The following is a 27,569-nucleotide window of genomic DNA, read 5'->3' as shown; positions in this document are numbered from 1 at the left end:
CCCACAAGGCATATTTTTTTAAACATTGAAATGGACCATTTCGACCTTAACTGCACTAGATTGAACAGCGAAAATATCCACTCCTTTGTTGTTGCTTAGTCAGATGAACTAATTCAGAATTATTGGAGCACACATAGGGCCGGTATCCCAGACACAGATTATATATATTTTTTTAATTCAGTTAATAACAAATTCTTATTTACAATGACTTATTTACAGATTAGGCCTAGTCCTGGACTAAAAAACATTTTTTTATGAAGAATCCAGGAAACCGGAACCCAGGGTGGTATTGTCAGTTTGATAGTCAGTTCTGGAGAACCCCTTGTGAATGCAGTTTTTTTTTATTCCAACCTTATAATAAATTGTGATCATTGTACACTGCTTTCTTTTAAAGTCTACTTTACATTTGAAAGACTTGCAAAAACAATGACATCGCAAGATTCAGTGTCACGTCATAGCACAAAAACAAATGAACAAAACGTTTTTTTTTAATAAACTTTATTAATTAAGCATAGTTTCTTCTGTTTCAGAATGGAATGATATGAAAGACATTAAGTTGAAAGTCTGTCTCCTTTGGAGATGAAAAACTGAAGGCAAGATCAATAAAAGCGAACACGTTTGTTTTAAAAACTCAAAATCGAGTTGGAAAGTGCTGAGTCCCAGCCTGGCCTTGTCGCAGAGTCCTGGGACGGAAGGCCTGGCTCAGACCGCTTCAGTCTGGGTTTAAATTGGGTCTAGACAAGACCAGATCTGCCCATCTTGCCACCCATCAATTTGGCCTCATCATCATCAATGGCAACAGACAAGTGAAGGAGGGCGTTGCTAAAAAAATAAAATAATAAAACCCTCTACAGCAGAAATTAAGCTCCTTGAGCACAACCGCCAGTCCGTACTTTTCTCAGAGAATCTTCAACCCAAAAGACAGGCCAGCCCATGTGGAGTTCCTATCCCCCTGGGAGGCTCAATAGAGGTGGTGGCTCAGAAGTAGAGGGGGTAGATAGGAGGGGAGCGGGCAGCACTGGTTTGGACAGACCCCAATGTTGAAAATCTGAGCTGTTTGGAGTGTGCCCATGGGCGATGTGCTATAGCTTGACAGTGCCAGTGGGAAGGCTGCTGTTACACAATCTGTAATATCGCAGGTCGTTTACCAGTCTGTGCACACTCTGAGTGAAGGAGGGCAAGTCCTAGAACGAAAGAGAGAACGAAAGAGAGAGGCACTGGTTACAAAGAAATCTAAAATGTGAAATTTAAACATTCAATGTACAAGAACACCCATTGGAACTATCCCACCAGTGTGCGCTAGTGTATATATTGGAAAAGAGCCAATGTAAATTCTATGTTGCGCATGGGAGTTTGTTTATAAGCCCACATACTGTGCCCCCTGGCCCTCCTCCATCCCCGAATATGGGCCATGGGAAATTTCGACATTTTGTTGCACATATGCAGTCACATGCATAACAGACTATGATAATTAAACAATTGTATCCTGTCATACTGTAAAGCATCCAGTTCAAACAGATAAATCTGAGATACAACAATGCTACCATAGTTTTCCACTCATTTCTCAGTCCAGAGTCTCTGATAATTCCAAGAGCACATAACTATATCATATTTGGCTAATACCTCACCATCATCACCTCTTTTACTATGAAACACAGTATACCCTACCCTGGACTCCCACTGCCGCGGCCATAACCCACTCTATAAACCAATTCCCATTAAGTCTCACCCGCTCCAGTTTAAAATTGCGGCCGAGCACCGCCCGCTGGTTGGCGTCCACACCCTGGCAGCCGTTGAGGAACTCAGGCATGAAGGCAGAGTAGAAGGCATCAAAGTCCACGGAGGCCATGTTGTACACTGCCAGAGCAATCTCCTCTTGGAGCAGGTCGTGACTTTTGTGGAGGAGCACCTGTAGGAGCACGTTGATGAAATGAAACAGCATGGAGGTCCGGAACAGCTTCTGGAATAGACACAGACAGAAAGAACAGTGTTGCCAAACACCAAGTTAGAATCATTCAATTTAATTCCATGCATCTTCATTGTCCCCAAATGAATGATTTAAATTCCACGCATCGTTATTGTCCACAATGGCAATCACTGAATGTAACTCTTTACCAACTCACACTTCAGGCAAAAAGTTAATTCACCTTAAAGAAAATAATAAAATAACCTCTAATGCCATTTGCCTGATGACGCAAACTAAATTCTTCCGCTGCTCTATCGTTATACTTCAGTCTGAGACCGCCATCATTGAAGTCGTTTGTTGTGACATCAAAATGAGGGGTGTAGTACAAAACAAAGTCATCAGCGATTGGATCATCTAACCAATCAGAGTATTAAAGCCAATGATGAATTTTCAAAACGCCACTTTACCCATGTGTTCTGGCCCAACCCATCAGCTTCTGCAAGCAATCAGACGGTCTAGAATGGATCCAGAACAATTGTGGAGAAGAAACTAACGTCTGTGGGCCACACAGCATTTGGCCGGAGCAAGGAGCTTGGGTAGCCAGGCAAATCGACCATATAAACTGGACAGATACTAATCCCAGAGAGTGCTTATATTAATCTGTCAGGTACTGTAACCGTCTGTCCATTTTTTAAATGTTGGTTATGTCTTCAATGTAAAATGTAATTGTAAGGTCTTTTTAGTTGTGTGTTGGACCGCAGGAAGATGACGTAATTTTGGGGCGGCAGGTAGCCTAGTGGTTAGAGCGTTGGGCCAGTAACCGAAAGGTTGCTAGATCGAATCGACAAGCTGACAAAGTAAAAATCTGTCGTTCTGCCTCTGAACAAGGTAGTTAAACCACTGTTCCTTGGCCGTCATTGTAAATAAGAATTTGTTCTTAACTGACTTGCCTAGTTAAATAAAGGTTAACTAAATAAAAAAAATGTGGATCCTAATAAAATTGACATTAGAAATTTGTTTACAGATCATGTGCAAACAGCAAACAGCATACAGTGCCTTCGGAAAGTATTCAGACCACTTGACTTTTTCCACATTTTGGTACGTTACTCTGAAATTGATTTTTCCCCCCACTCAATCTACACACAATGACAAAGCAAAAACAGGTTTTTATAAACGTTCGTTAATTTATTATTAAAAACCGAAATATCACATTTACATAAGTATTCAGACCCTTTACTCAGTACTTTGTTGAAGCAACTTCGGCAGCGATTACAGCATCGAGTCTTGGGTATGACGCTACAAACCTGGAACACCTGTATTTGGGGAGTTTCTCCCATTCTTCTCTGCAGATCCTCTCAAGCTCTGTCAGGTTGGATTGGGAGCGCTGCTGCACAGCTATTTTCAGGTCTCTCCAGAGATGTTGCATCGGGTTCAAGTACGGGCTCTGGTTGAGCCACTCAAGGATATTCAGAGACTTGTCCCGAAGCCACTCCTGCGTTGTCTTGGCTCTGTGCTTAGGGTCGTTGTCCTGATGGAAGGTGAACCTTTGCCCCAGTCTGAGGTCCTGAGCAGGTTTTCATCAAGAATCTCTTTGTACTTTGTTCCGTTCATCTTTCATTCAATCCTGACTAGTCTCCCAGTCCCTGCCGCTGAAAAACATCAACACAGCATGATGCCACCACCACCATGCTTCGCCGTAAAGATGGTGCCAGGTTTCCTCCAGACGTGACGCTTAGCATTCAGGCCAAAGAGTTCAATCTTGGTTTCATCTGACCAGACAATCTTGTTTCTTATGGTCTGAGTCCTTTAGGAGCATTTTGGCAAACTCCAAGCGGGCTGTCATGTGCCTTTTACTGAGGGGTGGCTTCCGTCTGGCAACTCTACCATAAAGGCCTGACTGGTGGAGTTCTGCAGAGATGGTTTTCCTTCTGGAAGGTTCTCCCATCTCCACAGAGGAACTCTGGAGCTCTATCAGAGTGACCATCAGGTTCTTGGTCACCTCCCTGACCAAGGCCCTTCTACCCCGATTGCTCAGTTTGGCCGGACGGCCAGCTCTAGGAAGAGTCTTGCTGGTTCCAAATATCTTCCATTTAAGAATAATGGCAGACCAATGTGTTCTTGGGGACCTTTAATGCTGCAGCCATTTTTTGGTACCCTTCCCAAGATCTGTGCCTTGACACAATCCTGTTTTGGAGCTATATGGACAATTCCTTCGGCCTCATGGCTTGGTTTTTGCTCTGACACAAACTGTCAACTGTGGGACCTTATATAGACAGGTGTGTGCCTTTCCAAATCATGTCCAATCAATAGAACTTAACACAGGTGGATTCCGATCAAGTAGTTGAAACAGGATGCACCTGAGCTCAATTTCGAGTATCATAGCAAAGGGGCTGAATACTTATGTACATAAGGTATCTGTTTTTGATATTTAATACATTTGCAAAAAAAATTTTTGCTTTGTCATTATGGGCTATTGTGTGTAGATTGCTGAGGAATTGTTTTTATATAATCAATTTTAGAATAAGGCTGTAACATAAAATGTGGGAAAAGTCAAGGGGTCTGAATACTTTCCAAAGGCACTGTATATGCATGAAACAAAAGGTAAGAAGATAAAAGAGTAGTCTCGGAAATGATTTAAAAACTGGATATACTTGGCTAGTTGTTGACCACAAATCGGTCACAATATTTTACGGGTAGTAATAATTCATTAAATGCACTTATAATTATGCCATGTTTGAAACTTCTGTAGTAAGGAGAGCGGTCTGCAAAATACAACCAGTCTATCAACCTAAAGAATACATGTATTTATGAATTCAAGACTCGGACGGTTGGCGGCAGGTAGCCTAGCAGTTAGAGCGTTGGGCCAGTAACCGAAAGGTTACTAGTTCAAATCCCTGAGCTGACTAGGTAAAGAAAATATGTCAATCTGCACAATCCTAATTGGGTTGGGGATCGTCGTCAATAATGGCTGATCGCTGGCCCCGCTCTCCGAGGGTGTCTCAGGGGAGTGGGATATGCAAAAAACACATTACCATTTATCACCATCCACTTGTAAAGGTTACACACTTGTACATGTGTAAAACAGGACAAATAAGCACCCCCTTAACTGACCTTTTTGAGATGCAAAAGTGAAGTAATGGACAAATATATTAAACTTCATAGTTCTCTCAGCATTTAGTGCTGCTATCATGCACTATATTGACTGACATAATTAGTGTGATAATAATAGCATAAACCATCATGACATGTAATGTCAAGGTTATATTTATATTGTTTTATATTATGGCAATCATATAAATACACTACATGACCAAAAGTATGTGGACACCTGCTTGTCGAACATCTCATTCTAAAATCATTGGCATTAATATGGAGTTGGTCCCCTCTTTGCTGCTATACCAGCCTCCACTCTTCTGGGAAGGCTTTGAACTAGATGGTGGAACATTGCTGCGGGGACTTGCTTCCATTCAGCCACAAGCGCATTAGTAAGGTCGGGCACTGATGTTGGGCAATTAGGCCTGGCTCGCAGTTGGTTCCAATTCATTCCAAAGTGTATCAATGGGTTTGAGGTCAGGGTTCTGTGCAGGCCAGTGAAGTTCTTCCACACTGATCTTGACAAACTTCTGTATGGACCCCACTTAGTGGATTGTCATTGTGACGCTGAAACAGGAAAGGGCCTTCCCCAAGCTGTTGCCACAAAGTTGGAAGCACAGAATCGTCTAGAATGTCATTGTATGCTGTAGCGTTACGATTTCCCTAAGGGGCTTAGCCCAAACCATGAAAAACAGCCTCAGACCATTATTCCTACTGCACCAAACTTTACAGTCGGCACAAATTGTGCAGGCTACTTTTATGTCCGTTTTAGATTATAGTGATATTATCTATATGCATGCATCGGCAAACACATTAAAACCACTGGATGCTATTTACCATTGTGCACTCAGGTTTATCACGTGTGATAGTTACAAAACTCATCACTGTATCCTATATCAACATGTGGGTTGGGCCTCTCTATCTGTGAGGCGAGAGCAACATGCTCTCTTGTTTATTTATAAAGCACTTCTTTTAAAATTACCTCCTTATATATCATCATTAATTTCCATTAATTTCCATATACTAATTTTAAAACCAGATCACAGATGTGGATTACATTAGAGAATCCTGCGGTCTCCACAGAGTTGGGTAGGACTGCCTTCAGTTCCTTTGCACCTTATTTATGGAACAAACTGCAGATCCAACTGAAGTTAGACACTCTGGTGTCCCTTGCCCATTTCCAAAATGTTGTGGAGGATCAATATGATGTTGTCTGTGATTGTTTCTGTTGAATTGTGTCTTTATTTTGTATGTTTGAAATGTTCTTGTCTGTATGCTTAAAACTGTACATGTCAACATGTTTACAAAGGGCACAGCCGTAAAAGAGATCCAGGTCTCAGTCTGTTTTCCCTGTTAAAATAAAGATACATTTAAAAAAAAAAAAAAATCTATGCATTGGGGCAGGTACCGTTCTCCTGACATCCACCAAACCCAGATTTGTCCGTCGGACTGTCAGATGGTAAAGCGGGATTCATCACTCCAGAGAACAAATTTCCACTGCTCCAGAGTACAATGGCGGTGAGCTTTACACCATTCTAGCCGACGCTTGGCTTTGCGCATGGTGATCTTAGGCGTGGCCTACCACTTCGTGGCTGAGCCGTTGTTGCTCCTAGACGTTTCCACTTCACAATAACAGCACTTACAGTTGACCGGGGCAGCAATTTTATGAACCGACTTGTTGGAAAGGTGGTATTCTATGACAGTGCGACATTGCAAGTCACTAAGCTCTTCAGTAAGGCCATTCTACTGCCAATGTCTGTCTATTGAGATTGCATGGATGTGTGCTCAATTTTATACCTGCCAGCAATGGGTGTGGCTGAAAAAGCCAAATCCACTCATTTGAAGGGGTGTCAACATACTTTTGTATATATAGCTTAGAATTAGATAGAAATAGAATAGTAATCATATTTTCATGATGACAACAATATGAGGTGAGGTTACTAAGTTGGACCATTCAAATAAATTGTCACAAGGCAGAGAGACAAAGGGTAATTTTGGAGCAACAATAAATTGCACTTCAGGAGCTAATGGTATGGCATATAAGAGCTGAACTCACTCTGTGGTAGAGCTTGTGCTTGCTGTTGAGGGACTCCAGGTAAGAGAGGTTCTGCTTGAAGATGTGAATGTCTGGCTGCAGGAAAGACTGCCCAAATGCCTGGAGAAACAGATTTGAGCCCATGTCAGGGAATTCTACAGTCCTGTCCAAAAAAAAACATACCCATTCACCCTAGATACTGAAATAACTGGATAGTTATAATCCAGGGTTGGTTGGGGTCAATTCGAATTGAAGGCAGTTCATTCAGAAAGTCGAAAAACGTTTGAAATAAATAGCTTCTACTTTTCAGGTTATTGAGAAGTAATTGAATTCGAGCTTAATTCCTGAATTGACTGAATTCAATTCGAATTGACCACAATCCTGTATAAGCAATATATATATTATTTTTTTTAACCGTTTTTTTTTTTTCAACAGAACATTGTACAAATGGCAGCAACATGCTGGATTGTGAGTACAACTTACATTTGAAATTAGGCAAAAAGTTTATCATCAAATTCAGCAGGCAAACCATGACTTGGGATAGCTCTACAATGGAAAGGCTAGGAGGTGGAATTTTCTGCACATTGCTTAATGATTAGAAGGGTGCTATAAACCAATTATATCATGTACATGAGGTAAATATAAAAAAAGGCTATTATTAACTTGGCGTTGCAGTTTCGTTTAGACATTTTTTGAAATGTATTGACAAATTCACTAAAGCTCCGTTTCTATTAGCACTTTGAAGTCAATCTGGGTTGGGCTGGCCTAGGTGGGCTAGCTTGAATTGCGTTTCCACTGCCTCAAAAAATTATAAATAATGTAATGTTGATAGGTAGCCATTATGTGACGTGCAGCTGGCTTCGCTAATGAAGAACTGAATTCACCCTCACCATGCTATAACTAACGTTACCACATACTCATACCCATATATTTAGCTTGCTAACGTTCGCTATGACCTGGCCAGCTAAAATTCAACTCTGATTTCCTAGCTAATGTTAGGTAGCTAGCATTCAAGGGCTGACCGTTCTCATAAAAGTTTATTGTGTAGTGCAAAAATGAATGAAGGACCAGTTATGGTGGTAATTCTTGTCATGTCTGACAACTGCAGTAGTACTATCTAACATCAACAAGCCCAGATGAGCTAGCTAAACATGGTGTGAGCATCCCCCCCCACCCACACCCACACACCTGCATGGCAGCACTAAACTGGGCCTCATTCTCCATGGCCTCCTCGGCCGATCCCCTCTGCACACTGGCTAGGACAGAGGTCTTGAAGAAGTACCTCCAGTTATGGTGAAGCACCTGGTATAGCAGCTCAAACATCTCTGCTTTGACGTCTGGAGAGGAACGCTGTGGGACAGACAAAGAAATCACAATAGACCTTTATTATCCATTGTTGATAATAAATTCATATTATTTGCTGACCCAGTGCCCAAACCCATCGATGGACATGCCCCCCACACACACAGTGCATGTATCCCTTTTTTTTATTTTTATATCAGTGTGAATGAGAGTGCGCACTCTCACCTCTGCCACAATAGGATAGACCTGCTCCATGCAGAGAGCTATTATGCTGGGTAGGAAGGGTTTGAAGGCCTGGCCGGGCTCCTGAACCACCACCTGAAGAATCTTTAGGAACTTCTCCACCACTCGGCAGCCTGCGCTGCCCTCCTGCAAGATACTGGCTGCCAGCTGCTCCCTGGGACGGACATACAAGAACATAAACAAACAATTTATAGCTTCTAAACGTGTAAAACTATCATGGGGATGTTGAGGACGGCCAGTCCTTGCGTCTACAGCGCTATCTATTAATTTGAGAGGGGTTACATTTCTCTAGCCTCATCCCTCAACTGTATATCAAAACATGTGTCGGGGCTGCTGTTTTGTTTTCAGAATCCCAGATTGTAGCTTTAAAATGGTCACAATATTTGTGTCTAAGCGCGTGCGTGTGTGTGTGTGACCTACCTGGTGAACATGCTGAGGAAGGTGTGTATAATTTGTCCGGTGAAGGGCACACCCATCTGAACACGCAGACCTTGAAACAGTGTGAGGAAGAAGCTCAGCATCTCATCCGTCACATCTTGAGGATAGAGAAAGTGACAACGGGAAAGACAGAGAATGTCAGAAAGAATAACTCAGCTTTGGCATTATATCAAATCAACGACCAGAATGTTTTGAATTAAAATTAAATTTGAAGTGATAGAGAATGAAATCTGCAACGGTCCTTTCTAAGGTAACTACAAGCTTCACTCCATTGATCTACTGTACGTGCGTGCTTGTGGGTGGAATGGGATTTTTGGAGTGGCGGACACATTTTGGTAACATGACATCCTCGCCGTCTCACTCCCATTCACAAGGGGGCGATAGTTTTTTGTCTTTTAATTTTGTGAAAGCAATAAAGAGTTACCTTCCCTTACTAGTAGTAGCTAGCTGGCAGCCTGGCTAGCTGACTTTAGCCTGGATAAAAACATAGCAAGCTAGCTCGCTAGCTTTTTTAGCTTCACATCTCCATGTTAAATAATCATAATGAAAAAAATATGCCCTGCCAAATATTATTTTACTTGCCGGTGTAACCTAAAACATTATCGCACTTTGATATGCTGCTTGCATATTAATTCCCATACTAGCTAAACATAGAACGTCATGTTTTGGTCACAGAGTAAAAAAGCACATGGCTAGCTCGTTGGCTACAGCAGGTTCTACCATTTCGAAATATCCAACCTTTTGGGTTGATTCTTGTTGTTTGGTTTACTGTTTGAACAGCTGTTAAGATTATATTTGGTTATCAATGCAAAATAGGCTACTTTGAGGAATAGCCTATTTATCAGATGACAGAAACAAGCGACAACACTGCCTCCATGGCAGCAGAAGGAATGATACGACGTCTCACTTTTTTACTACCTGAAAATTATGTAGAACGCCAGGGCGTATTACAAGGAGCCGACACTTTAGTAGACGAAAAACGACATTGCAACACTCCGAATCTTGCGTATGCATAGAGCTTGTAGTACGCTTGAAATATAATTCATAAAAAGGTGAATCTCAATGAAAATGGGAAAAAGGCACAAGCAACATTTCCTGTGAAATTGTTAGAATGGCTGAAAGTACAGTTACACAATGTGTGTACTTGTAAATAAACATTTTGTTAAGTGCAACGTTTTTGTCACATACATTGACCTTGCTCAGGCATATCACGCGTATAACATTACATTGTAAAATTACTTGAAATGTACTGTGGTGATGGATTTTAGATTTTAATATAAATGGAGATAAAAATCAGTGAATGGGTAATAGTAAAGTTACAACACGTCAGCTCTCTATTATGACTGAAACTATTATGTTGTAACATTGTGTTTTTTCTTCTGACCTGGCTGCTGGATGAAGACAGGAAAGAGGCCCAAGGAAACTTGCACGGACTCCTGGAGACTCTGGTAGCAGATCTGTCGGGATTTGGTGGATTCCCCGGAGATGCTGTCCACTATGTCTCTTAGCACTGGCAATGTCTGGTGCAACACTGCTTTCGCTAAGAGAGAGAGAGAGAGAGAAAGAGGCGTGGGTGGTAAGAAAGATGTTAAGGTTTATGCTATAAAGCCAAAAGAATGTCTAGTGTTCCTTTCTTACAATCAGTTCATTAAACTTCAGAGGTGAGACGACTACATTACTCTGTGTTGATTATTGTACATTGTCCCAGTCAAAAAAGGGCTTTACTCAGTCTAAATTTTACTTGGTCGTTTTTAGGAATTACATGGTATAGTGGTATATAATTACCCTTACATTTAAATCAAACTTTGTATTTATGCATAGAATTATATACATAGAGTGGCAATAAAAAGTATGTGAACCCTTTGGAATTACCTGGATTTCTGCATAAATCAGACATCAAATGATCTGATCTTAATCTAAGTCACAACAGACTAACAGTGTGCTTAAACTAATAACACACAAATTATTGTATTTTTCTTGTCTATATTGAATATATATATATATATCATTTAAACATTCACAGTGTAGGTTGGAAAAAGTATGTGAACCCCTAGGCTAATGACATCTCCAAAAGCAAATTGGAGTCAGGAGTCCGCTAACCTGGAGTCCAATCAATGACACGAGATTGGAGATGCCGGTTAGAGCTGCCTTGCCCTATATAAAAAAAAAAACTCACAAAATTTGAGTTTGCTATTCACAAGAAGCATTGACTGATGTGAACCATGCCTCAAACAAGAGATCAGAAGACCGAAGATTAAAAATTGATGACTTGCATAAAGCTGGAAAGGGTTAAAAAAGTATCTCTAAAAGCCTTGATGTTCATCAGTCTATGGAAAGACAAATTGTCTGTAAATGGAGAAAGTTTAGCACTGTTGCTACTCTCCCTAGGAGTGGTCATCCTGCAAAGATGACTGCAAGAGCACAGCACATAATGCTCAATGAGGTTAAGAAGAATCCTAAAGTGTCTAAGCTAAAGACTTACAGAAATCTCAGGAACATGCTAACATCTCTGTTGACGAGTCAACGATACGTAAAACACTAAACAATTCATGGGAGGACACCACTGAAGAAGCCGCTGCCGTCCCAAAAAAACATTGCTGCACGTCTGAAGTTCGCAAAAGAGCACCTGGATGTTCCACAGCGCTACTGGAAAAATATTCTGTGGACAAATGAAACTGCAGTTGAGTTGTTTGGAAGGAACACACAACACTATGTGCGGAGAAAAAAAAGGCACAGCACACCAACATCTAAACCTCATCCCAACTGTAAAGTATGGTGGAGGGAGCATCATGGTTTGGGGCTGCTTTGCTGCCTCAGGGCCTGGACAGCTTGCTATCATCGACGGAAAAATGAATTCAAGTTAGCCTAACATTCTCCTTGCAAAATGTTTTGACAATCTGTCTGCCAATTGAAGCTCAAAAGAAGTTGGGTGATACAACAGTACAACGCCCAAAACACAGAAGTAAATCAACAACAGAATGGCTTCAACAGAAGAAAATACGCCTTCTGGAGTGGCCCAGTCAGAGTCCTGACCTCAATCCGATTGAGATGCCGTGGCATGACCTCAAGAGAGCACTTCGCACCAGACATCCCAAGAATAGTGCTGAACTGAAACAGTTTTGTAAAGAGGAATGGTCCACAATTCCTCCTTACCATTGTGCAGGTCTGATCCGTAACTACAGAAAACGTTTGGTTGAGGTTATTGCTGCCAAAGGAGGGTCAACAAGTTATTAAATCCAAGGGTTCACATACTTTTCCCACCCTGCACTGTGAATGTTTACACGGTGTGTTCAATAAAGACATGAAAACATATAATTGTTGTGTATTTGTCTATTGTTGTGACCTAGATGTAGATCAGATCAAATTTTATGACTACTTTACACAGAAATCCAGGTATTTCCAAAGGGTTCACATACTTTTTCTTGCCACTGTGTGTGTGTATATATACACTGCTCAAAAAAATTAAGGGAACACTAAAATAACACATCCTAGATCTCAATGAATGAAATAATCTTATTAAATACTTTTTTCTTTACATAGTTGAATGTGCTGACAACAAAAATCACACAAAAATAATCAATGGAAATCCAATTTATCAACCCATGGAGGTCGGGATTTGGAGTCACACTCAAAATTAAAGTGGAAAACCACACTACAGGCTGATCCAACTTTGATGTAATGTCCTTAAAACAAGTCAAAATGAGGCTCAGTAGTGTGTGTGTGGCCTCCACGTGCCTGTATGACCTCCCTACAACGCCTGGGTATGCTCCTGATGAGGTGGCGGATGGTTTCCTGAGGGATCTCCTCCCAGACCTGGATTAAAGCATCCGCCAACTCCTGGACAGTCTGTGGTGCAATGTGGCGTTGGTGGATGGAGCGAGACATGATGTCCCAGATGTGCTCAATTGGATTCAGGTCTGGGGAACGGGCGGGCCAGTCCATAGCATCAATGCCTTCCTCTTGCAAGAACTGCTGACACACTCCAGCCACATGAGGTCTAGCATTGTCTTGCATTAGGAGGAACCCAGGGCCAACCGCACCAGCATATGGTCTCACAAGGGGTCTGAGGATCTAATCTCGGTACCTAATGGCAGTCAGGCTACCTCTAGCGAGCACATGGAGGGCTGTGCGGCCCCCCAAAGAAATGCCACCCCACACCATGACTGACCCACCGCCAAACCAGTCATGCTGGAGGATGTTGCAGGCAGCAGAACATTCTCCACGGCGTCTCCAGACGTCTGTCACATGTGCTCAGTGTGAACCTGCTTTCATCTGTGAAGAGCACAGGGCGCCAGTGGCGAATTTGCCAATCTTGGTGTTCTCTGGCAAATGCCAAACGTCCTGCACGGTGTTGGGCGGTAAGCACAACCCCCACCTGTGGACGTCGGGCCCTCATACCACCCTCATGGAGTCTGTTTCTGACCGTTTGAGCAGACACATGCACATTTGTGGCCTGCTGGAGGTCATTTTGCAGGGCTCTGGCAGTGCTCCTCCTGCTCCTCCTTGCACAAAGGCGGAGGTAGCGGTCCTGCTGTTGGGTTGTTACCCTCCTACGGCCTCCTCCACGTCTCCTGATGTACAGGCCTGTCTCCTGGTAGCGCCTCCATGCTCTGGACACTACGCTGACAGACACAGTAAACCTTCTTGCCACAGCTCGCATTGATGTGCCATCCTGGATGAGCTGCACTACCTGAGCCACTTGTGTGGGTTGTAGACTCCGTCTCATGCTACCACTAGAGTGAAAGCACCGCCAGCATTCAAAAGTGACCAAAACATCAGCCAGGAAGCATAGGAACTGAGAAGTGGTCTGTGGTCACCACCTGCAGAACCACTCCTTTATTGGGGGATGTCTTGCTAATTGCCTATAATTTCCACCTGTTGTCTATTCCATTTGCACAACAGCATGTGAAATTTATTGTCAATCAGTGTTGCTTCCTAAGTGGACAGTTTGATTTCACAGAAGTGTGATTGACTTGGAGTTACATTGTGTTGTTTAAGTGTTCCCTTTATTTTTTTGAGCAGTATATATTAGAGATCTGGGAAAAAACTAAGAGACCTCGGCAAAATGATGAGTTTCTTTTGTTTTACTATTTATAGGTATGTGTTTGGGTAAAATTAACATTTTTGCTTTATTCTATAAACTACTGACAACATTTATCCCAAATTACAAATACAGATATTGTCATTTAGACTATTTATTTGTAGAAAATAACTGGTCAAAATAACAAAAAAGATGCAGTGTTGTCAGACCTCGAATGCAAAGAAAAGAAGTTCAAATTCATTTTTAAACAACACAATACTCATGTTTTAACTTAGGAAGACTTCAGAAATTAATATTTGGTAGAATAACACTGATTTACAATCACAGCTTTCATACGTCTTGGCATGCTCTTCACCAGTCTTTCACATAGATGTTGGGTGACTTATGCCACTCCTGGCGCAAAAACTCAAGCAGCTCGGCTTTGTTTGATGGCGTATGACTATCCATCTTCCTCTTGATCACATTCCAGAGGTTTTCAATTGGGTTCAGGTCTGGAGATTGGGCTGGTGAGACTCATGTCGCCTACGGTAGGCCTACAGTATATTGAAAAATATGATGTGACCAATAATTACATAGAGGATTCGAAATTAAAACATGGGTCTCACGGTGGCGGACGGCACTGGTATCGAACCTGTATCTGTAGCAACGCATTTGGCACTGCGGGAGCCCACATCCACTAAGTATCAAAATACAGAGAGGTGTTGGTTAAGGTATATTGTCCTGTTAACAGCCCATAATGGGCTATTATAATGCTGTACATGGTGTCCAGGTCAGGATAACCAAAACATTTCTTTATTAAAGACTATCAGAAAGAATGTTGGTACATATTTATTTTGATCCAAAGCCATAAATGAGTGAGTCACTCAGCTTTATGTAGGTGCAGGGCTATATGACTGTCGTCAACTTGATAATATATAACGACATTTTGAAAGTTATTTCATTTTTAAAAAACGAAAGAAAGCGACTATAATCTGAATAAAGGCCTAAATAATATTTGTAAAGGCCAAAACGTTTATTTCTGTTTTTAGAGGGAGAGAAACGCTGGGCCAATTGTGCGCCGCCCATAAAGGCCAAAATATAGTTCTGCTAATAGCCATAATGGCGCTGTACAACATGATCGTGTGTGTTTGAAAGAGTATTTGTATCATTATTTTATTAACGAAAGCATAAAGATGCTAAAGAAATACAGTACTGTACAGTATATGTTTTTAAATTTGGATAATAAAGCATTTTCAAGATATAACCCAGCTGCATTTGTTTATTAGGCTACTGTGCAGTCTGACAAGTAAACATAGCCTACAGTACATACTGTAGTAAATATGGTAAAGTGCCTAATTCCTTACAGAAGGGAGAGCAGGCCATGTTCAGACTTTCTCGGTGACCTCAAGTACTCAACTCTGTCTTTAATGCGGTTTTGGGTTGCATCAGTCATGGACAGAAACTTCTGAGACACAGTATTAATGATGAACACACAGAGGTTCACTGGTAAGCCACATTTGCCTCGGGATAAATCACTGTTGGTATTCAAATCAAATTGTATTAGTCACATGTGCCGAATACAGTGAAATGCTTACTTATGAGCCCCTAACCAACAATACAGTTTAAAAAAAAATATGGATAAGAATAAGAAATAAACGTGACAAGTAATTAAAGAGCAGCAGTAAAATAACAATAGCAAAACTATATACGGGGGGTTCCGGTACAGAGTCAATATGTGGGGGCACCATTCTGTGCCCACTTGCGGTATCTCTTCGGTTAAACATCCTTGGAATAGCAGAACAGCATAACGGTCTGGACGGCCCTTGCTGTGCCCGGTGAGCAGTTGGTCAAGTTCTGTTGCCAGAAGAGGAATGGAAATGTCAGGGTGAACCGACGACCTCGCCAGGTATGTTAACTCTGCCTGTCCGAGGTGGAGTTCCAGAGCTCACAGGTGTGCCTGGCATGGATTGTGACTCCATCTTGTTCCTCGCCCTCTTCTATACGTCATTCTCATAAAGACGCCATTATCAGTTACATTGTTTTAGTTTGAACGTGCAGACTGGCACTAAGAACAGAACAGCAGGAATGTATCCCTAGTCAGCGCTATTATTAGTGCAATGCCCCTTAAAGTGTTGCCAGTGTAGCGGGGTGGGTGTCTACCCTTCCCCATGGGCTAGGTCAGTCTTCTGTGCGCGGCTCTGCGGCCCATCCTGTGCCCCCTGCCCTCGTAGCTTGAACCTCGCGCGTTTTCAGTGGATACAGCTGGAGAACTGCAAGGCAATCCCATTGTGCGCCACTCAGGAGCCATGATCAATATACATTGTCCTGCTAATAACAGGGTTAATAATATATCTGTGAGAATATCCAACAGGCTTTTATATAATTCTAAATGAATAATATATATATTTTTTAAATCGCTCTGTTTGAAATAAAAATATTTGAGATTATTTTGTTTTCAAATAACGCAAAATGAGCGAGAAAAAGGCCATTCTTGAACATTGGGTGAGACATTGTTTGAATTTGTAAATAAAGCCAGTTTCTTATTTAGAATTATTTATCTCCATTCATTGTCAGTTAGAGACACAGTAGGACCCAAAAGCATAATCAGTGCTCAAACTCCCCCTTGCGCTGGTCTGGTGTAATGAAGTGGTGACGCCGGGTACTAAACCACAAATTACCTCTAAGGCCTGCAGCATAATCACAAAACTTTTAGTGGAGTAACCACTGTACCTTCACACCGTTCATGTACCATATTGGGGTATGCGGTATTAATGCGGTATTACCGGCAGTGTCCGCATGGGGTGCAATTTATTTCCAAACATGGTTTATTTATGTTTGCTAACAAAGTACTAGCAAATTCTCATAAGGGACGCTAAATAAATGCTAATAAGAGCAAGTGAACATAAACTAAATGCAAGGACAGACAACCCAGCGAATAAAGTCATAACTATCTCAAAAAGGCTACTCACACTTGATCCAGGAGGGAATTGATTGTCTTTGCTGTAACCAATAAGCTTAAATCTTGAAAGCTAGCCACTTACAGCTAGCAAGTTAGCAAACCAAATGCATAGCTGGAGCCCTGAGCCGGAGCAAATGTATTTGGCACATCTTAAATTCTAGTTATAAGATATATAGCTGGCAAATGAATTTAAAGTGTCACTTAATCATCTCTCGTGATGCTCAACAGTGGATCGTCACGTCATGTTTGCGCCATGTGGTCTTTATAAACATACTCCATATACTTTTGTAAAAAATAAAAAAGAAGCTTTTGGCGGTATTGAAAATCATACCGTTGGTACTTGAAAATACCCCAGTATACCGCCCAAGCCTAGAAATAAGTACTTAAAAGTACCCATTGTCATCACATCTTTCACCACATTCTTTCTTAGTAAATACCAGCCGAAATAGGACTGTAGAAGGAAGCGTTATCAAAACTATGAGAGACGTAAGGTTGATAAATGGCGTGATGCCCAACTGACTGTCTTCCAGGCCAAGGCGGTGTGGGGGCTGGTTGGCAGTGCCCCTCAGTAGGCGGTAGTGGCGGGTAAGGGCAGCCAGCAGGCTGGCGTGGCTACTGGAGCGGGTTTGCCACTGCTGCTCGCTCTCTGGCAGGTTAGACCAAGGCAGCAGCAGCATGTTGGACAGAGCCCTGCACACGAGCATGTGGGCCTGGAGGAGTGGAGACACACACACATTAGACAGATCCCTCCACACATAACCATACTTACTCCAGCATGTGCGACTATAGGTGGGGGGGGTATAGACATTCCATGACACATTATGCATACACGCACGCACACACATTGGATATCACCCTCACCCTTTGGCAGATTAGATAGAGCCCTAAAGCGCTACACCCCAAAATCCAGACAGAGAAAATGTTTATTATTTCAAGTGGTCCACTGCTAATCAGGAAATAAGATGACGGCCGGGCATTGACAACAACCCACGGGTGGATTGATTTTCAGCCTTAAGCCTCAAAATAACATTGAAGCCATAATGGCGCACTCTGACCTCTTGGGGGAGCCTGCGAGTCTGGCTCTCTGTGATGAGGTTGAAGATGTTCTGCACAGCAGGCAACGTGACTAGGAAAACAGGACGCACGGTGGTGGCCATGGACACCATGAGATGGCATGCCGACAGCAGCAACTTTTCAGGTACCTAGAATAGAAATACAGTCTGACAATGAAATAGGTAACAAGGAATTGACAAAGACTCTTAGTTGACTTGCTAAAATGATCTGATAACCAGTTTTTGGCCAATGAGAACACAAACATGCAAGCTCAGTTGGTCAGCATAAAAATGGAACCACGGTGTCATGATACCAATTGCACAACATCAGCAACTAGGTAAGATTTAACAAAGACATACTGTTACTACCACATACTGTGTGTGTGTGTGTATGGTTACCTTGGCAGTGATGAGTGGTGCGGTGGCGTCCATGGTGGAGGTGACAAGGCTGATGAAGCGGCTCTGATTCTGCCTCTGGACCTCACTGTAGAATTGAGCCAGCCAGTGGGAGTAGGCCTGCAACGCCGCCAAGGACTGGGCATGGCTGGACACAAACACACATTAACAACTGTGACAATACAGTTATATCTGCCAAGAAAATCAAACGCTCTCTGACTATTTTCTTATCACAAATTTTTGGTTTAATAAAGGGGTGAATTCTTAAGTTACGTCTACAGACAAGGGTAAGAGACAGCAATTTGCGATGAATACACTTTATGCCTTCAGAAAGTATTAATACTCCTTGACATATTCCACATTTCGCTACAGCCTGAATTCAAAATAGATTAAATAGATTTCTCATTCATCTACACACAATACCCCATAATGACAAATTGAAAACATGTTGTCTCAAAATGTTGGCAAATTTATTTAAGATTTTTACATTTACATTTTAGTCATTTAGCAGACGCTCTTATCCAGAGCGACTTACAGTAGTGAATGCATACATTTCATTTCATACATTCTATTTTTATTTTTTTATTTTGTGCTGGCCCCCCGTGGGAGACACTGTCTTCCAGAAAATTAAATACAGAAATATCTAATTTACACAAGTTCACACCCCTGAGTCAATACATGTTAGAATCACCTTTGGAAGCGATTACAGCTGTGAGTCATTCTGGTTCTTTCTGGGTAAGTTGCTAAGAGCTTTGCACACCTGGATTGTACAATATTTGCATATTATGCTTTTAAAAATTCTTCAAGCTCTGTCAAGTTGGTTGTTGATCCTTGCAAGACAGCCATTTTCAAGTCATACCATAGATTTTCAAGCCAATTTATGTCAAAACTGCAGCTATGGCCAGTCAGGAACATTCATGTTGCCTTGGTAAGCAACTCCAGTGTATATTTGGCCTTGTGTTTTAGGTTATTGTCCTGCTGAAAGGTGAATTTGTCTCCCAGTGTCTGTTGAAAAGCAAACAACCAGGTTTTCCTCCATTACATTTATTTGCCCCAAACATAACGCTGTGTATGCAGGACAAAGTTCATTTCTTTGCCACATTTTTTGCTGTTTTACTTTAGTGCCTTATTGCAAACCAGATGGAATATTTTTATTCTGTACAGGCTTCCTCCTTTTTGGCATTTTATTAGGATCCCATTAGCTGTTGCAAAAGCAGCAGCTACTGTTCCTGGGGTCCACACAAAACATGACATAATACATAACATCAATAGACATGAGTCAGCTCTAGTACAGAGCTACATTAAAAAAATATATATTAAAAAGGCACACGTAGGCTACATATCAATGCATACACACAAACTATCTAGGTCAAATAGGGGAGAGGCATTGTGCCGTGAGGTGTTGCTTTATCTGTTTTTTGAAACCAGGTTTGCTGTTTATTTGCGCAATATGAGATGGAAGGAAGTTCTATACAATAAGGGCTCTATATAATACTGTACGCCTTCTTGAATTTGTTCTGGATTTGGGGACTGTGAAAAGAGCCCTGGTGGCATGTCTGCGTGGGTAAGTGTGTGTGTCAGAGCTGTGTGTAAGTTGACTATGCAAACAATAAGGGATTTCCAACACAATTTTTCTCATAAAAAGAATAAGTGATCCAGTCAGTCTCTCCTCAACTCTTAGCCAAGAGAGACTGGCATGCATAGTATTTATATCAGCCCTCTGATTACATTGAAGAGCAAAACGTGCTGCTCTATTCTGGGCCAACTGCAGCTTAACTAGATCTCCTTGTTGCACTTGACCACATGACTGGACAATAATCAAGATTAGACAAAACTAGAGCCTGCAGAACTTGCTTTTTGGAGAGTGGTGTCAAAAAAGCAGAGCATCTCTTTATTACGGAAAGACCTCTCCCCATCTTTACAACCATTGAATCTATATGCTTTGACCATGACAGTTAATCTAAGGTAACGGCAAGTTACTTTAGTCTCCTCAACTTGTTCAAAAGCCACACCATTCATTACCAGATTCAGCTGAGGTCTAGAACTTAGGAAATGATTTGTACAAAATACAATATCTCTTAGTTTTAGAGATGTTCAGGACCAGTTTATTACTGGCCACCCATTCGAAAACAGACTGCAACTCTTTGTTAACTTCTTTGGGATAGGGGGCGGTATTTTGACATCCGGTGTGCCCAAAGTAAACTGCCTGCTACTCAGGCCCAGAAGCTAGGATATGCATATAATTGGTAGATTTGGATAGAAAACACTCTATCCTACCACTGATTTCAATGGCTGGCACTTTTATAATAGGGCGAAATCGTCCCCGATTGCAGTTCCTAGGGCTTCCACTAGATGTCAACAGTCTTTAGAAAGAGCTTCAGGCTGGTTTTTGGAAAAATGAGCCAGAAATTGTAGTTTTTCTAGGTGGCTCCCATTTTGGCTGTAGTGTTTCCAAGTGTGTGAATGAGAGCGCATTCTTTGGTATTTTTCTCCGGTAAAGACAATAACAATTCTCCGTCTTAAATTTGATCGATTATTTGCGTATTAGGGTACCTAAGGATTTGATTATAAACGTTGATTGACTTGTTTGGATAAGTTTATTGGTAACGTTTGGGATTCATTTTGTATGCATTTTGAAGGAGGGAAACAGTGGATTATTGACTGAACCGCGGCAGCTAAACTGAGTTTTTATGGATATAAAATAACTTTATCGAACAAAAGGACCATTTGTAATGTAATTGGGACCTTTTGGAGTGCCAACAGAAGAAGATCTTCAGAGGTAAGGCACATATTATATCGCTATTTCTGACTTTCGTGTCGCAACTCCCAGGCTGAAAATGATTTGTTATGCATGTGTGTGCTCGGCACTGTCCTCAGATAATTGCATGGTTTGCTTTCGCCGTAAAGCCTTTTTGAAATCTGACACGGCGGCTGGATTAACAACAAGTTAAGCTTTATTTTGATGTATTGCACTTGTGATTTCATGAAAGTTTAGTATTTATAGTGGCGCTCTGCAATTTTACCGGAAGGTGTCGAAATGGGATGCTAGCGTCCCACTGATCCACAAGAGGTTAAGGGTTTCAGTGATTTCATCAGCTGTGGTTGATGATGAGTATATGGTTGAATCATCAGCATACATGGACACACATGCTTCGTTTAATGCCAGTGGCAGGTCATTGGTAAAAATAGAAAAGATTAGAGGGCCTAGAGAGCTGCCCTGCAGTACACCACACTTTACATGTTTGACATTAGAGAAGCTTCCATTAAAGAAAACCCTTTGAGTTCTATCTGATAGATAGCTCTGAATCCACGCTATGGCAGAGAAAAGCCACAGCATATGGTTTTTTTCAACAACAGGTTATGCTCAATAATATCAATGGCTGCACTGAAATCGCCACTCGATTGTGGAGTAACTACAATGTTGTTGAATCATCCTCAGTTTTATCCTATCACAGTCATTAAACTCTGTTTCAAAGTCCCCATTGGCCTCAAGGTGAAATCCCTGAGTGGTTTCCTTCCTCTCCGGCAACTGAGTAAGGAAGGACACCTGTATGATGGCGCCGACAGAGATGGTCGCATCACTTCGAGTTCTGTGTGTATTAAGTAGTTGTTGGGGAATTGTTAGATTACTTGTTAGATATTACTGCACTGTCAGAAATAGAAGCACAAGCATTTCGCTACACTCGTATTAACATCTGCTAACCATGTGTATGTGACAAATAAAATTTGATCTTTGTAGTGTCTGGATGTATCCAAAGTGTAATGAATTACTTAATCACGATCAAAGGGATATTCAATGTCTGCTTTTTATTTTTACCCATCTACCAATATGTGCCCTTCTTTGCAATGCATTAGAACATCCCTAGTCTTTATGGTTGAATCTGTGTTTGAAATTCACTGCTCGACTAAGGGACCTTACAGATAATTGTGTGTGTGTGGGGTACAGAGATGAGGTAGTCATTCAACAATCATATTAAACACTAATAGAGTGAGTCCATGCAACTTATTATGTGAATTGTTAAGGAAATGTTTACTCCTGATCTTATTTAGGCTTGCCATAAGAAAGGGGTTGAATACATTTCTAAAAACATAATTCCACTTTGACATTATGGGATATTGTGTGTAGGCCAGTGACACAAAATCTAAATTGTATCAATTTTAAATTCAGGCTGTAACAAGAAAATGTGGTTAAAGTAAAGGGGTGTGAATACTTTCTGAAGGCACTGTAGACAGTGGAAGTAAACGGTTGACACTCACACGTCGATGAGGTCAGGCTTGAGCACAGATGGCACGGCAGTCTCCAAGTCATACAGGCTGATCTGAGAGCCATAGCATGTGACCTCCACCAACCTAGAAACACAAGTGCAGACACACTAAACAATGATGCAATCTGAATTATTTCCTTATCAAAATTCTCCCCTGTAATAAAAGACAGGATTGAGGTCAATTTGATTTCAATTCAGGAAATACTGCATTGTCAATTCCAAATCAAGACATAAAATCACCTTGCCACTTTTCAAAAATTCACTTGGAATAATTAAATGTAGGTGGTCAGTCAGGAAAATGCATAATTTCATTTTGGCCAAAAGCTATTTTCTCCCTTTCTCTTTCACATATTGGAGGCCACCAAAGGGGTAGACAATAGGAACCAAAACGAAGGTAGACACTGATGTTTGACAGCAGAGCAAGTGGGTCAAATTAATTTAAAATTTAGCCAATACAGGAAGTAAACTGAAATTTCAATGAAAGTGACTGAAGGAAGCAGTGTGGCACACTAACCGCTCCACCACCGCTAGTGCATCGTTGAAGCGTGCGGCGAAAACGTCCCCAATGAAATACCCAGCCAGCCTCCCGACAGCCTGAAGTAGGGAGCTGAGGTCCCTGAGAGCGCAGTGCAGCCTCCGACAATCATTCTCTGCTGTAATGTTCAGTCTCCGACCTGCCACAAATAAAGAGTAGAGATGAGGATAAGCACATGCTCAATTTCATTAAATAACCTTTTAAATGACCAACTTCTTTAGTTTTTTAGTTTTTTTTTACAGTGCATTACATGCATTGTGTGCTTTTCAGAAGACTCTTTCAGTACTGAAAATGTCTTTGTGCTTTTTTACAGCACTTTTGGTAAAATGAAAGGCAAACAACCCCTAGCCCCTGCCACCTGAGAGAACTGATTAGGTGTTAGAAAAATGTCCCAGCCTATGAGAGCTACTACCATATCACTTAGACCTATCCAATTCCTTAAAATCTACACCTGTAACAATGAGCTAGGAACTGAAAGTTATTTCTGGATACCACGATTGTGATTTTTTCCCTACAGATTTGTAAAAAAAATTACATTTCTTGATTGTGTGCATCTTCACACCCCAGAGCTAATACTTGGTAGAAGCACCTTGTAGCCAGCCAGCTGTGAATAATTTTGAATACGATTCTACCAACTGTACAACTCTTAAGGCAACACACACTCAGTCGCCAGTTTATTAGGTACATCACCCGTTCATGAAAATGGTTCGCTCCTACAGACAGTGAGTCACGTGGCTTGCTATATAAAGCAGGCAGACAGGCATCGAGTATTCAGTTACTGTTCAATTTAACATTCAAATGGGCAAAACTAGTGACCTAAGCGACTTGGAACGTGATATGACCATTTGTGCCAGGCGCACCGGTTCCAGTATATCAGAAATGGCCGGCCTCCTAGGCTTTTCCCGCATGAGTGTCTAGGGTTTACTGAGAATGGTGCGACAAACAAAAAACAGTCAGCGGTAGTCCTCTGGGCAAAAACAGCTCATTGATGAGAGGTCGAAGGAAAATGGCAAGAATAATGCAAGCTAACAGGCGGGCCACAAACAGGCAAATAACATGCAGTACAACAGTGCTGTGCAGATTGGCATCTTAGAACGCAAACTTGTCGGTCCTCATCACAGATGGGCTTTTGTAGCAGACGTCCACACCGGGTTACAATCCTATCAGTTAAAAACAAGAAGAAGCGGCTCCAGTGGGTACGCGATCACCATCACTGGACAATTGAGGAGTGGAAAAACATTGCTTGGTCTGACGAATCCTGGTTCGTGATGGCAGAGTCAGGATTTGGCGTAAGCAGCATGAGTCCATGGCGTCAACAGTACAGGCTGGTGGCGGTGGTGTTAATGTTTTATTAACTTCTATTTAATCAGGGGAGCCCAATTGAGATCTGGGTCTCATTTTCAATAGTCCCCTGATACCATAAAGCAAAGCACGATAACAATGTGTGGGGAATGCTTTCCCGGCACACGTTAGGTCCCTTCATACCAATTGAGCAACGTTTGAACGCAACACCTTGTAGAATCCATGCCCCGAAAGAATTCAGGTTCTTCTAGAGGCAAACGGGGTCCGACCCATTACTCGATGGCCACTGAGTGTATATCCATTGTTTTTGTAAAATTGCCCAAGCTCAATACATTTGATTGGGAATCATTGATGGAGAGCAATATTCAAACCTGGTCTCTGATTATGAAGAAATGTTTTGTCAGGAATGAGAATGGACCACTTAAAACCACTTGAAAAGCCCTTCTAGCAAATTATTCTGGTGTGTCTGGCATTCAGTCTTCTGAAAAGGAAACGCAAGACTAGGTTATCTCCAAAATCACGTCATTGTCACGCCTCCCTAGAAAAACACTTTTTGCCGCATCTCCATTTGTTAGGCTGCTGGCTAACGTTATGCTTTTCTACCAGGATTTTTTCCTACATAATAATAAATGAAGATTTCCCATTATTTCATTTTTGTAAGATCCAAAAAAACTGAGACAGTGGGAGAACATATTCAAGTAAGTAAATATATTTTGAAAATGTAAAAAATGTATTATTACCTAGCTAGCTAGCTACAGTAGGCACCTTTGTAGGCTAACTCAACTAAGCTGCTAGCTAAGTAAATTAAAATGTATCAGCTAGCTAACTTCCTATTAGCTTGATGTAATTCATTGTAATTAAAAAGTCTCAAAATGCATTTGTAAATAACAGCCACGAAAAAGGTTGAAATTGCAGCTCCAGCTGTCAGTAAAAGGAGAGCGTAGGCTACTGCAAAGGGCAGGTAATTTTGTGGGAGGACATTATGAAAAGATTCTCCAGTTCCAGTCCCTAGAGAGTAAAACTTTGAGGACAAAGAGATAATAACATAATATTCAGTGCCATCTAATTTGAGTATAATGAAGCATGTGTCTTTGTGATGTTTTCTGTCTTCAGATTTGGAAACTAAAGCCTGTTTGCAAATGAAGAGAGCACTCCCAATGAATGTCACAAAAGACTAAGGGTATATCTTAGATGTCATGGGTTATATAGTGCCTTCAGAAAGTATTCATACCCATTGACTTATTCCACATCTTGTTGTGTTACAGCCCAAATTCAAAATGCTTGAAATATTTTTTTATCCTCTCACCCATCTACAGACACAACCCCATAATGACAAAGTGAAAACATGTTTTAGAAATATTTGCAAGTTTATAGAAATAAATACATATAATTTACATAAGTAAGGGTATATTTGAACACCCCTGAGTCAACACGTTAGAATTACCTTTGGCAGTGATTACAGCTGTGAGTCTTTCTGGGTAAGTCTAACAGCTTTGCACACTTGAATTGTACAATATTTGAACAAAACAATTCTCCAAGCTCTGTCAAGTTGGTTGTTGAGCATTCCTAAACAGCCATGATCAAGTCTTGCCATAGATTTAAGTGGATTTATTTTTATCACAAAAAAACTCCCTAGTCCTTGCCGATGACAAGCATTCCCATAACATGAGGCAGCCACCACCATGCTTGAAAATATGAAGAGTGGTACTCAGTGATGCGTTGGATTTGCCCCAAACTTAACATTTTCTATTCAGGACATAAAACATTTTTTTTGCAGTTTTACTTTAGTGCCTTCCTTCTTTTCACTGTATTGTGGAGTAAATAGAATGTCGTTGATCCATCCTCAATTTTCTCCTATCAGTCATTAAATTGTTTAAGTCACCATTGGCCTCATGTTGAAAACCCTGCGCTGTTTCCTTCCTCACCGGCAACTGCGTTAGGGAGGACGATTGTGTATTTGTAGTGATTGGGTGTATTGATACACCATCCAAATTCACCATGCTCTAACGGATATTTAAAATGTCTGTTTTTTTTAGTTGTTTTTTTTTACTCATCTACCAATAGGTGTCCTTTCCGAGGCATTGGAAAAGCTTCCTGGTCTTTGTAGTTTAATCTGTGGTTGAAATTCACTGAGGAACCTTACAGATAATTGTATGTGTACAGACATTAGGTAGTTATTCAAAAATCACGTTAAACATTATTATTGCACACAGAGTGAGTCAATGCAACTTAATGGGAAAACGGCCAGAGTCACCATTGTACAGCGCCCCTGGAGCAATTAGGGTTAAGTGCCTAGCTCAAGGTCACAGCGACACCCTACGGGTGTCTCAGGGGGAGTTGAGATTTGCAAAACTTGTATGTAACAGGACACAAATTAACAACCCCAAAAAGTATTATATATGTTCAGCAAATTTTTACTCCTGAACTTACAGTGTACAAAACATTAGGAACACTTTCCTAATATTAATTGCACCACATTTTGCCTCAATTCATCGGGGCATGGATGAGGAGTCGAAAGTGTTCCACAGGGATGCTGGCCTATGTTGACTCCAATGCCTCCCACAGTTGTGTCAAGTTGGCTGGATGTCCTTTGGTGGTGGACCATTCTTGATACACATGGGAAACTGTTAAGCATGAAAACCCAAGCAGCATCGGAGTTCTTGACACACACAAACCGGTGCGCCTGGTACCTAGTACCATACCCCATTCAAAGGCACTTAAATCTAGTCTTGCCCATTCACCCTCTAAATGGCACACATACACAAGCCATGTCTCAACAGTTTCAAGGCTTAAAAATCGATCTCCTCACCTTCATCTACACTGATTGAAGTGGATTTAACAGGTGACATCAATAAGTGATCCTTGTTTTCACTTGGTCAGTCTGTTATTGAAAAGAGCAGGTGTTCCTAATGTTTTGTACACAGTGTATTTAGGCTTGTAATAACAGAGGTTGAATACTGAGACAAGATATTTCAGCTTTTAATTTGTAATCTATTTATAACATTTTCTAAAAACAATTCCAC

General features: G+C 41.3%; 1 protein-coding gene across 1 annotated transcript in view; it reads right to left on the bottom strand.

Moving 5' to 3' along the window:
• Nucleotides 1-471: 471 nt before the first annotated feature.
• xpo6 (exportin 6) overlaps nucleotides 472-27,569 on the bottom strand; it is a 65,154-nt gene continuing 38,056 nt past the window's right edge. The window contains exons 13-24 of the mRNA XM_014192154.2: nucleotides 23,224-23,383; nucleotides 22,702-22,794; nucleotides 18,448-18,592; nucleotides 18,052-18,198; nucleotides 17,517-17,706; nucleotides 10,402-10,557; nucleotides 9,000-9,114; nucleotides 8,562-8,733; nucleotides 8,223-8,384; nucleotides 7,056-7,154; nucleotides 1,730-1,960; nucleotides 472-1,184 (exon numbers count right to left, since the gene is read on the bottom strand). Of these exons, the coding sequence (XP_014047629.1) occupies nucleotides 1,083-1,184; nucleotides 1,730-1,960; nucleotides 7,056-7,154; nucleotides 8,223-8,384; nucleotides 8,562-8,733; nucleotides 9,000-9,114; nucleotides 10,402-10,557; nucleotides 17,517-17,706; nucleotides 18,052-18,198; nucleotides 18,448-18,592; nucleotides 22,702-22,794; nucleotides 23,224-23,383 (1,772 nt within the window). The 3' untranslated portion in view covers nucleotides 472-1,082. The remainder of the gene's footprint in view (nucleotides 1,185-1,729; nucleotides 1,961-7,055; nucleotides 7,155-8,222; nucleotides 8,385-8,561; nucleotides 8,734-8,999; nucleotides 9,115-10,401; nucleotides 10,558-17,516; nucleotides 17,707-18,051; nucleotides 18,199-18,447; nucleotides 18,593-22,701; nucleotides 22,795-23,223; nucleotides 23,384-27,569) is intronic.

Source organism: Salmo salar, chromosome ssa03, assembly GCF_905237065.1.
Source record: "Salmo salar chromosome ssa03, Ssal_v3.1, whole genome shotgun sequence".
In the NCBI taxonomy this organism is placed as follows: Eukaryota; Metazoa; Chordata; class Actinopteri; order Salmoniformes; family Salmonidae; genus Salmo; species Salmo salar.
Note: the sequence above shows the minus strand (reverse complement) of the source record. Positions and strands in the feature narration are given on the sequence as shown.